Source organism: Falco biarmicus, chromosome 2, assembly GCF_023638135.1.
Source record: "Falco biarmicus isolate bFalBia1 chromosome 2, bFalBia1.pri, whole genome shotgun sequence".
Lineage (NCBI taxonomy): Eukaryota > Metazoa > Chordata > Aves > Falconiformes > Falconidae > Falco > Falco biarmicus.
This window is the reverse complement of record NC_079289.1, coordinates 63,734,279-63,746,483: the sequence shown is the minus strand read 5'-3', so window position 1 is coordinate 63,746,483 and position 12,205 is coordinate 63,734,279. Positions and strand designations below refer to the sequence as shown.

At 49.7% G+C, this 12,205-nt stretch overlaps 1 protein-coding gene across 2 annotated transcripts; it reads right to left on the bottom strand.

Annotated features, from left to right (window-relative positions):
* Positions 1 to 4,491: 4,491 nt before the first annotated feature.
* On the bottom strand, positions 4,492 to 11,925 carry ING1 (inhibitor of growth family member 1). Of its 2 annotated transcripts, XM_056329406.1 has the most exons (3): positions 11,802 to 11,925; positions 10,881 to 11,571; positions 4,492 to 6,122 (listed from the first exon to the last, which is right to left on the bottom strand). In XM_056329406.1, the coding sequence occupies exons 2-3, from the start codon at positions 11,020 to 11,022 to the stop codon at positions 5,419 to 5,421; spliced, it is 846 nt and encodes a 281-aa protein (XP_056185381.1). In that variant the 5' UTR covers positions 11,023 to 11,571; positions 11,802 to 11,925; the 3' UTR covers positions 4,492 to 5,418. The 2 variants fall into 2 exon arrangements, with proteins under 2 accessions (XP_056185381.1, XP_056185382.1); XM_056329407.1 differs by lacking the exons at positions 10,881 to 11,571; positions 11,802 to 11,925 and adding an exon at positions 9,287 to 10,218.
* Between the last annotated feature and the right edge of the window lie 280 nt (positions 11,926 to 12,205).

Below are 12,205 nucleotides of genomic sequence, written 5' to 3'. Positions count from 1 at the left end.
CCTGACGTGCGAGCAAGCCAAATGCAAGAGATCACTCCAGTTTCTTTGCATTGTGATCCTTTCCCCAAAGCATGAAGCAGAAGCAGAAGCTGAGGCCCAGTTCAGCCAGCACCCGCATGGACAACTGACCACCCCATGAAGCGACCTGCTGCCTGCGTCCTCTGCAGCCCCCGCAGGGTCCCTTCCAGCCCTCAGTCTCAGCTGATGGCCATATAGAAAGGCTGACTTACTAAAGTAAGCTATTGAGAAGAAAAGTAACAACCTAAAGCAGCTTTAGAAATTAACATTAGCGTCAATACCCTCAGGACTATATTTGATAAGCAATCTGAGGAATTGCCTTGAAACTTTTGGGGGGGGGGCTATAGACTCAGTGCGCAGGCACATGGTGCTTACAGCACAGTGGTATATAAACTCGAATTACTGTACTGCAAGGAATCCTGACATTTCAGACTCATTTTTTGCTCCCTGCTTTACTAGTTGCCTCAAATTTGGATGGAGGTTAGGTTTTCACCCCAACAACTGAAAGGAATTTTGATGTCTACACAGCATCCATCCATCTGACCGGGGTTACTTCCACACTCTTCATTACTGCAGCACCTGAGAATTCATGACCTTATGTCAGATGGATGGTACGCAAAGTCTTTAAAAATGGTTAGCTGAACTACCAAGGTATTTCAGCGGGGACAGCAAAGCCAGCAGCCCTTCTCAAGGATGTCAAGCCACAATGTTTGCTTACACTGCTCAAGTAAGAGCTGGAAATTATAATGTTGGTACTTGTTTTTAAAAGTTGGTATCAACCACCTTTTGTCTTCTTCCAGCAGAGCTGCAAGAGTGGTGAGGTCTTGCACAGAGGACAGTAACACACACCGGGACGAGGGATGGTAACCACCATTGGGAAAGCTGTTTACAAAGTGAAGCAAAGGATTAATTTAACCCAGTAATCAGGCTTTGGACACCAACAACCAGAAGCCCGCAACTGGGGAGAGCCACCAGCCCTCCATGCTCATGCCCTAGTCATACCAGAGCTCCCTTGCTGTGAGAGGGGACAGAGGTACCTGAGCCTTTTTGGATGACCAACAACAATAATTGCCTACTGGGAAAAGTAATCTGGGCATCCTGAACTCAGGGGAAAACCTTAATACTGTGTCTCAACACTTTCTACGCGCACTCCGTTTGCTCCAGTGCTCTTCCTTACAGTGTCGTTCCTCCTCCTTGTTATGTCTGGGACTTCAGTAGCACCTGGGAAATTAAGAAGCTGCGTGAAGCATTACTAGCTTGATCATTTTTTGACATTACATTGAATACTCACACTACTTTTTGATACTCAGAAGCAAGAAATTAGCTCTTTTGAGCTATGGCTAGCACAAGGGGGGTTTTGTGTACACAGAGCAAATAGGCCGTGAGGATGATGATAAGTCTAGCTAAAACAACAGAATGCACTCCAAGGAAATTCAAATATGTTTTCAAACATTTCTGTTACAGAGAACTTTTTTTGTACTATATTCTGTGACTTCATTTACAATATTTTGTCTCCCTTTCATTATTACTAAAATGTAAAAGATTAACTAAAAATACCCTACCAAAAAATAAGACCGGTGGAGCAGTCCAATTCAATCGTATTTATTCTGCACGCTCCACAAAATTAGGACACAGTTAATCAGCAACTGTGCTTAATTAGTAAGAAACCTATTTAAACCTAATGATACACATGGCCAGAGTTGCTGCCGCTTAATGGAGACAGTAGTTCTGCTTAATTGGGATGCTTTCAGGTGATACAACAGTTGAAACTGATGCTTTGCTCTGCTGTTTCAGGCTCACGGTGGTTCTCCCTCCCTGTCCTGCCAGGAACATTTTGCAACTGGAGCTGACACAGCAGCCGGTGGGCTGCCTCGCTGCCACCTTTTGCCTCTGAGCTCGTGCCTTCAGCACCAGCCCTTCACCGCCAGCTGCCCCGCTGCAGAACACATCTGCCGTCCAAGGACAGGGGCGATGCAGGGTAAGGTCTGCTGCCAGCTCCCTTGACTTGAGTGTAGGAATGGCACTTTTCAGTAGTTGGAAAGACTTTTATCATCAGCTCAAGGTTTCAGCGACAACAGTGTGGACCTACCTGTGACACCTATCACAGACCAGCAGTGATTACAGCTGCCTGAATGTTTTCAATGAGAAATTTAAGTCGGCAATTCCTGCTGCTGTGGCTTCCTCAACAAACACCTGCTGATTTTTATTCACTGTATTAATGCTACCATATGATAGCCGCTCACTAGCCTGTGGGAAATGAGTCAGAAGCCTTAGCTCAGCTCCTGGAAGAGCCTTTTCTCACTCAAGGCTTTTGTTGGCAACCTCGGTGGGAAAGGGTCACAGAGAGATTCAGATATTTCCTCAAACCTGCAGATGATCTCCCCGAATCACAGCACTGTCACCCTGCCAGGCAGTATAAGAAAGCTGGCAAATTAGCTGGTCTGTCATGCAGAAATAACAAAAATCGGCTCAAAGAATGACAGCTTCTCATGGCCATTACGTTCACTGCAAATAACTAAGAGAGTAGGATTTATAAAGACAGCATTTTAGACAAGATTTCAAAGCCAGAACAAAGTTTGCACAGTACGCAGCGCTTGGCAGTGTGTCAGTATAACATGAGATGGCTTCACTTCCATCAACAAAGAGCTCAGTGCCACAGCAGAGTCCCTTACACCTAACTAAAGTAATTAATTGTGCTCATCCACTGAAACTAGCCCTCTCAAATGGTACCGTGCCAGTCCAGTCAGCCCCGCGGGTGAACACTGCAGCCTGTAACAGGGTGAGCTGAGAAGATTACACAAGTCTTGGAAAAATGTGGAAAGGGATGTAACTTCAAGCTGTTTTGCAGATCAGCAGCTGCCTCTTGCACTGAGATACTGAAATACAGGAGGCCACAGCCAGCCTTCAGTAGCTGGAAACATATTTGTTTAAAGGCAGTATAAATATCACTCTACTGATCCACCTTCAGCTGAACTTTCTTACCATACTCCTTTCCACCTTTGTTTCCTTCTGGCTTTTCACATTCAAAACACCCTTTTTCATTTCATGAAAAAGGCTTCATTTGAAACGATGTCTGTACCAGTTCCTAGATAATGTTTCACTGGGGTTTCACCAGTACAATCCTGCTAAGTATCAGTGTTCTCAGCATAGGCTGGTGGGAGGACAACAGAATGGCTGAGGCAGAAAAGACCGGGAAACTCAGGATTAGCCACAACAGCAGCAAGTAGAGGGAGGGAGGAGCAGAAAAGACTGGTAAGCGCGTAGGGAGAACAGAAAACCAGAAGGCTTTAGGGAGGAAAAGAGAAGGGTAAGAGAACACAGAAATTCCATGCCAACCCTAAACCACCTTCAGGAGCAGATGTGATTTGGAGTGGTCATCTGCCCAGGGCAAAGATAGTTCAGTGTAACATGACAGTCTGTAGCGACTGAAAACACGAATGCACACACACACACACTGAGTGCGCCTATTTACAAGTAAAATAGGACTTGTCACTGTGGGCATTTCTGTCTGGCAGGGAACATCCATGCAAGGCGATGTGGTGCATCTTGGAGCTTTGCAGTACATCTTTAGAAAACACTGAGCCCCTGCAACTGCCTCGTGTTCAGCTGCATCCAAAACCTTGTCCCCCCTACTTCCAACAGGAAGACCCGCTGGAAGATGTTGGGAAAAAGCAGCATCATAGCAGTATGATTTCGCTGTCCAGGAAGCAAAACAACACAATTCTAGATTTTAAAGGAATGCTGTCTTCCAAAAAAACTCAAGCCAAGCTTCCCGTATTCTTACAAGACTCGTCTGACCCACCGGATTTCACAACCTTCGCTTCCACAGCCTTCGTACTGCTGGTCCCGTTCCCTTCCCACTTGCAGTGAAGGCCCGCAGCAGGACGAGGAGACGAAATCAGCTCAGCCAGAACGCTGGACCCTCCAGCCACACAGGTGAAGGAAACAGTCTGACCAAGCTCCGCTATAAAGCTAAGTGACAGAGGACTGGGACACCCAATCTAACACACAGCACCTCGATCACCGCTAGCAGATTTTTGTATGAGGTGACCCTGAAGAATAAAAATGCCTACCCTGGAACAGCTGCAATAGTACTTTGAAAATGCTGCAACACAAAAGATCTTTCTGCTGATAACAAACATGGAATAACTTATATCCATAGCGTAAAAGCATGAAAACAACCAAACGAGACCAGCTCTATGCTATCAAATTTTAGATAAATGTCCAGATCTGGGAGTGACTGCAAGCACAAAAGGAGTAGATTTGGAAGGAAAGTTAAATGCTATTTTGGCTCTCCTACGACCTTGCTGGCCACACGGTCTATGAAGATTCATTATCAGAACTGTAATTTGGTTACCACTACAACAGTTTCAGGCTTCCTAGAGGCAGCTTGTGGGAGCTGCCAAGGTTAAAGACAATTTTTTTTTTTTTAAGCTATATGAATGATCATTAAACATGATTGCTAAAGCAGCAAACTGTCAAAGTTGTTTCATTTATTTCTTAACATCACAGCTGTACAATTTTCATACATACAGCAGGAAATGCACATTGGTTACACAATGGCATTTGGCTGCATTTCCAAGTATAATACAGTAAGTGCAACTACACTTAAAAATGTACATTTATACAACTTAAACAAATTAAGGATTGCTACACTACTATCTGTGACAGTATAAAGCTTCATTTACGTTAAGTCTCATTACTAAACCACCTCCTGGTTAAATATAAAACATACTCAATCATTTTAAAATGGCCCTTGTGGTACTTGGCCAGCATATAAAATATTTGTTGTGTAAAATTTAACCATTAACTTTTTTTTTTTTAAAAATAATCTTCTGAGCCTATTTAAACATTTGCTATTGAACTGTTATACTGACACTTTGTAGCAGGAACCAAATTTTACCCTCTTTTTGTTTGTTCTTGCATTGCTTATCACAGAAAGAAGTTACATTTGTAATGTACTGCGGCTTTATTCAGATACAACCAGATGGCTAAACTATTTAACAATTTTGCTCAAAAGGTAAATAACATTTTTCATTAAAGAAAACAAAGTTACATTTCAGAGATATTTGTCATCAAAATTTTAATGGGTAGAGTGCTACCAGCACTGAAAATAAAAGGAGAAAAAAAGTATTAATTTATCTTTTAAGACCATCCAAATGTTCAAACTCTTACAACTTTACTTTTGGAATACATTGGTCCACAGACCACATTCTTGTTACAGTTTACCAAATGAAAAACAAAATTGTTTATTGCCGTCCCTGTAACAGGAATGGTTCAGTTTTAAACCTCCTTTAAAAATATACATTTTACAATCCTTTCACCTCAACAAAGGTGACACTGACAATAAATACAATGGTTTGGTGGTTTCAGTTTTCTTCACTATGAAAAGTCTGCAAACTACCTGTTGTAAGCCCTTTCTTTTTTAGACTTCTCCAATGCCTTGTCCATAGTTTTCTCGTTTTCTCCTCTACATTTGGGGCAGTACCATTTGCCCTTTGGCTTATGATTGAGTCCCACACAGGAAAAGTGAAACCACTCAATGGGGCACTCATCATTATCACATCCTATCATTTCTCCATAGGAGACTTGGTTGCACAAGCAGTATGTTGGCTCGTTAGGGTCAATAGGAAGGTCTGGGGGAGATGCTTCCCTCTCTGCTTTAGCCTTGGACCGTTTTTTCTTCTTAGATGTTTTTGCTTTCTTCTCCTTCGGTGTTCCTGAGGTGATGTCATCGTGATCGTGATTATTTGAAGCATTTTCTCGATTCTCATTATTCCTTTGCCGCCTCGATCTCTTATTGTTGGGCTTTTCAGCCTGTGCAATTGTCTCATTCTTTGACTTATCTTGGCTGGCTTTCCCACTGTTTCCAGTGGTATCATTAGTCTCTTGACAAGTCTCAAACAGTTCCACGTGGCTGTCCACTTGCCTTGTTCTGTTCTCAACGAGCTCCACCATCTGACTGACTATTTGGATCTTCTCATCCCCCAGTTCCTGACTCCGAATCAAGGCTCTCTGTATGCAGTGCAACATTCTTCTCTTCTGCACAGCATCTGTCTCTCGTTTAAATTTTTCATAGTAATCATCCAGGTCCTTCAGAATCTCTGCAAGGAAGAAATAAAAACTATAAATATTTTCAACAGGGAGAATGTTGAAACAAAGCCTTCCCGTATTTTTCCTTCCACACAGCAACACCCTTTTGTAACGCACAAAGCTGACCAATGACAGATCCTCCAGAGCTGATATCTGACAAGTGGCTCATGAATCCAGTGGATTACTTTTGTTCCAGCCGGTCGTGCAGGAATAGAATGCAAATGCTGATTTAAAAAAAAAAAGTGGCTAAATATAATTTGATGCATGTTGACAATTCTTCCCTTTAAACTTCACAGTAATTAAAAAGAACTATCTAACTAAACAAATACACACACACTCCCCCATCAAAAGTTTCAGACTTAATTGTAAAATTAGAGGGGAAATTAATAGATTGTTTTCCTGGACATTTTCTGTATAACAACATTAATGTTTTCAGTAAATGACAGAGTGGGAGAAAAAGAGTGGGAGAGAAAGCAGGCACAAACCAGTGTAGAAATCAGATGCTGAGTTATTTAATAATCACTGTATCATACTTGACAGCTAGTGCAGAAGAACTCCAAACACATGGGGCTGGACCCTAAGCTATGGCAATTTCATCCAGCACTCCTGCGTTACTTTTGTTGAAAATGTGAGGCCACTGAAATTCCTAGGACTGCAGAATCAGGATTACAATATCCAAGATGTCTAGATGATTTCCTCTATACACTTCCTATAAAAACCCCTGTTGCTTACTTTTTAAAACACAGAAATATAATCTTCATTAAATATTCACTGCTGAGAATGAGATGAAAAAGTTGGAAAGTAACATTAAAGATTATATACAACCGGGGCAGCTAGAGCTTCCAATTTAAAATGCTAACACTGAAAATATGTTAGACCTTGAATCGCACCTCAAGGACTGTTCCAACAGTTTATAAGGGAGAACAGTGCAGAAAAGTGTTTAAAGAATGGTTCTAGATATCTATTTTTAAACACTGTTTTGAGTTTCACTATGATACTCAAATCCACTCAAACATACAGGACAGTTAGCATTTTGCATACTAAGTCCTCAAAAACATGCAGCGTGTTTTTCCTGCATCTCCTTTCTTCTCTGATTTTCCCTTTCTCCCAGAATGTTAGAACATTCTGCCTTGGAGGAACAAAATATAATGAGATCTAAAATCTAAGCTCAATTCACCTAAGAGAAACCAGGATCTCTTATACTTTTTTTTTTTTTTTTAAATAAGTGAATACAATACATATACAACTAACAGTTATCCTATGATTTAGGTTTTGTCTTGCCTGGGCAGATTTGTTGAAGACACATGCTCCTAATTTCTAGTGAAGACATGGAAAAATTATGCAAGTTTTACTGTAGTTTTTAGAGCTGCAGCCTACACTTCTCATATCGGTTAAGCATGATCTGTCAGCTGGTACTGCAATATAACCTATCTGACCAAAATTAGTATTTCAATGTGTTATTGACTATGTTAAGCAAATGCCCTTTTTTCTAACTACAAAAATAAAACCCCAAAACAAAACACACACAAACCACCACCACCACAAAACCTCCGAACATACAGAAGTTTAAGCATTCAGGAAGGCTAAACCGCCTTAATTTTTTATTATTATTTATTATTTTTTAAATTAATAAAAGTATTAATTATTTTCAATGGCTGAAATGCAGAAGTTTTACGTTCTAAGCTTTGGCACTTGACCGATGTCATAATCTGAATCTGAATCTTTCACTAAGAATACTCTCTCTCAATATCACAAAATAATTAACGACTTAAGTTAGACATTACGAAAACTTCAGTTCTAGTATCTCATATATACATTAACCCTACAGCACCACACCACCTCCCCAAACAGCTGGAACATGCAGGGGAAGCAGTCGGCTGCAACGGTCTTGAATTCTGCAAAGCCCTGCCGAGCGCGTCCTCGGGCGCTGCCACCCCAGTGTGCGACACCGTGCGCGAACGTGCCTTTGCACCACCGCCCGCAGGCGGACCGGGCTGCGGAGCAGCGGCGACGCGCTCGCTATTCGAGCGGCGAGCCAGCTAACAAGCAGCAGCGTGACAGCCGCCTGCTACGGCTCGGAGGGGGCTGCACCGCCGCCCCCCGCACCAGCGTGCTCCGCTCAAGTCGCCGGCCCTAAGGGGGCTGCGTTTATAGCAGTTCCAGACAACTGCTCTCCCCTGGCGAGCTGTAACAGAAAGACAGAAAAGCATAGTTTTGCGCGATGTGCGTGTTACAAAACTGTTCGCCAGCGGTGAATGCGCAGCCCCAACGCCACCGAAACGACAAAAAAAAAACCCCAAAACCCAATTAAAAACCAAGGTGCCGTGCGTTGTGAAAGCTTTATTCGCGGCACAGTCCCGTAGCCCTGGGGGCTGGCACCGCCGTCACGGGTGCATGCCCACGACGCCCGGGAGCCCCCTCCCGCCCTGCCGCCAGGGCGGCCAGCATCGGGCGGCCGAGGCTCCCCGGGAGGAAGGCGGAGGCAGCGACCAGCAGGGCCACCAGCCACCCCACGACGTCCGCACTCCGCCGCCGCCTCCCGGCCGGCTGGGCGATACCCGCCTGGGCCGCCGCCTCCTCCGCCGCTGGGCACCGGCGAAATGAGGGAGTTCCGCCGGCTGGGGGCGGGCCCGGACCCCTCCCCGCCCCTCTGCGGCGCCACCCGTGGGCCTCCCCCGCCCCCACCGCCGAGCCGGGCTGGCCCCGCCCCGCGCCTGGCCCGGCAGCACGCGTGCTCCGCGGCCCGGGGGGGGCGGGCGGGGAGAGCACCGGGTGCCGCCGCGCCCGGACCCCCACGGTTCTAACGCAACGCGGCCCCCGCCGGCCGGCTGAGCGGGAAGCGGCCCCGTCCCACCGGGTTGGGAGGCCGCCTTCTCCTAGCAACCCGCGCGGCGGCCACGCCCCGGAAGTGACGCAGCAGCTATTGTTCTCCGGCAGGAAACCGGCGGCATCCCCCCGGTTCGCAGCGTAACAGCGCAGCCAGAGGAAGTGGGGGAGGAGGGGCGCGGGAGCCAGCGGCGGCACCCAGGCTGGGAGGGGCGGCTGCCCGCCCATCCTCGCACCTATCAGAGCTACTGCCGGGGACAGCCCGCCCCGGCTGGCCCGCTGTTCCCAATCGGAACCAGAAAGAACCAGAAAAATATATATAAAAATATTAAATTAAAAAAAAAACAACCAACTGCAGCGGGCAGAGCGAGCTTGCGCCCGCCCCCTTCGGCACCATCGCGCCATTCACGAGCAAGAGGAGGCGGGAGGAGCGGCGCCCCCAGTCCCGAAAACACGTCAGTCACACTCCGGACGCCCAAGGTTGGCCTGCCCGCTGCTGCCGCCCCAGCCAATGGGAGCCCGCAGGCCGGGGCAGGCCGAGATATTCAAATCAACCCCACAGAAAAGTTGCTTCTGGAAACGTCATGAGGAGGCGGGGAAAAAGGCGGAACGGTCCGGCCCCACGACCAATAGGCGGGAGGAGGCGGGCCGCGGCCGACCCGTGGGGAGGCTTCCCCCCTATCAGCGGCGCCGGAGGCGGGGCCAGCCGCGCTATGCTAACGAGGGGCATTGATAAAAGCCGCAACGCCGCCGAGTCCCCGGCAAAGCGCGGAGGTGCCCGCTGGCCGTTGTGATGCGTGCCCGGAGCGCGCGAGAGGCGCGCTGCCCGCCCTGTCTTCCCCGCCCGCGCCCCCCGCGGCAGCCACTGTCTCCCGAGGAAGTTTCCCCCGGTCCCTTCCCCTGGGCTCCCCGGCGGGCCGCCCGAGCAGCGGCTGGGGGAATGGCGGGGCTCGCTGCCCACCTCCCCTAAGGCCACATGCACGGGGGCGCGGGGCGGCGCGCACGCCGAGGGAGAGGGGGTCCTCCCCGCCCGGCACCCCGGCTGTCACCGCTGCCGGCGGCACCGAATAAAGCCCTCCCCTCCCCCCTTCCCGAGCGGACACAAGCAAGCAAGTGACAAAGCTGCCCCGACCCCGCACAAACTGGCCTCCTCTTCCCTCCGCCCGTGGGGCACGGGGACGGCGTGCCCCGAGTACCGGCGGCACGGGGAGGGGAGAGGAGCGGGAGGGAGGGACGGAGGGGGCACTTCTGCCTTCAGCACAACCGTAAACCCGACCGTATCCTTCCCCCCCCCGCCTCCGCCAGTCCTGTCCTCCCCGCCCCACGGAGCGGGGCTGGTTTACGGGGTGAAATGAAACCCACCGAGAAGGGAGCGAGGAAAGCACACCCTGCCCCCCCTCTCGCCAACCCCCCCCCCTCCACCCTCCCTCCTTCCCTCCCTCCCTCACTAGCTGCCTCTCTCCCCTACTACAGCCATAATGAATACTGTACATTCCTAAATGTTGTGCTGTAATCTCTCCCTCTCTGTCCACCCAGCACTTTCTTCCGTACCCTGAAACCCTTCCACCTCAGCCCCATGGCCGGGGACGGCCCCCCTTTGTGCACCGCACACCCCACTTCCCTGCCCCCGCCTTCTTGGCCAGCAATTTACACAGAAAAGCAGAGTCCTTGCTTAATAAGAGAAGCTGGAGACCTTTTGTTCCGCCCCATGACAAGAGCTAACGCTGCAGATCAGCCCCTCTCTCTCCTCGGATCTCTCCTCCCGGCTTTCTCCCTCCTTTCACCTCCCAAAAATAAAACTACCATCCCTGTGGGGTGCAGAGGGGCAAACGGAGCCGAGGCTCAGCTCTGAAGAAAAGAAAGGGAAAGACACCCTCCCCCCCCCCCCGAGCCCCATACCACACACACGGACACGGACACACACATATATAGAAAGCACTTACCTTGATATTTGGCGTCAATTTCCCTCATCAAGGAGACATTTCTCTGCAGATCGAAGGGCATAGACTCGATGGAGTCCAGATAATCCTCCACATAGTTCACTAGGTGAAGCTGGTCTCCGTTTGCAGGACTCAACATTTTCATCCGGCAGAGAAAAAAAAAAAAAAAATCCTTCCCCACACCTCTCTCTCCCTGTCTGTGAAAGCAAGTGCTGCTCCCTCCAAAGACGGTAACCCCGATGAAGGGCTCACTCCCTGCCCACCTCTCTCTGTAGCTCCCCCAAAAAACCGAGAGAAGCTACATCTGACTCCTCTTGTGTGAAACAGAGGGAGAGAGAGACACACACACCCTCCGCTAGTCCCCTACAGCCAGCAGCAGCTGATTGAATGGCTGTCGTTGTGGGTAATTCACGAAGGAGGTGGTAGGAACAATCAGAGGGATTTGTGTGTGTGTGAAGGGGGGGGGGGGGGGGGAGGAGAAAGGAGGGGGGCTTAAACCAGCTCCTCCGAAACAATCTGGAAACAAAATGTGCTCTGCAAAGTGTCTGTCAGAAGCAGCGGCAGCCCCTCTGCATGCGCCAGCGCCGCTCTGCTCCGCTTCTCCGCCGCTCCCCCTTCCCCGCTCTCACCGCCGCCGCCGTCGCCGCCGCTCCCCGGTGATATTAACGCAGCCTCCTCGCTCCTATACGCCGCACTTGATCCAACGTGGAAAACCCAAATACCAGTTTCAAACACTTGGGAAACATTCAGCCCCGCCACGCACGGCGCATGCGCACCCCTCCCAGCGCTGTATACACACACACTCTCTCTCACACACACTGGCACACTCACCGCGCACACACACACTCTCCCCCTCCCCCTCCCGGAACCGCGGCGGGGCGAGCGCTCCTCTGCATATTCATCGTCCCTCCTCCCCTTACTCACGTTTGGGGAGGGGAGGCGGCAGGGATGCGGTCCTAGCGAGGGGTGGGCGGCTCGGTGCCGGCGTAGGCGTGGGGACGAAGCCCCCGCGGCCGGGCGGCGGCGGGGAGGGAGGGAGGGAGGGAGGGAGGGAGGGAGGCGGGGGGGGAAGGCGGAGGCTCCGGTGAAGTTGCGCGGCCGCTGCGGAGAGAGCGGCCCGCGGGGAGGCTGAGGGGAGAGTGGCGGCCGGCGGGCTGCCGGCGCCTGCGAGCGGGGCAAGTTGGATGCTTTTGCGGCAGGGCACGGACTTTGGAGGAGTCTCTCGCCTTCTGCGAACTGGTGGCGGAGGCCGCGCTCGCCCCAGAAAGGAGCGGCTCCGAGGGCTTTCCTAGGAGGGACAGGGAAGAGAGGGGCACTGAGAACCATGC

Coding starts and splice junctions, on each gene's coding strand:
- ING1 (XM_056329406.1), bottom strand. CDS start 11,022: ATGAAAATGTTGAGTCCTGCAAACGGAGACCAGCTTCACCTAGTGAAC. Junction 6,123..10,880: donor AATTGACGCCAAATATCAAG/GTAAGTGCTTTC, acceptor TCTTCCTTGCAG/AGATTCTGAAGGACCTGGAT.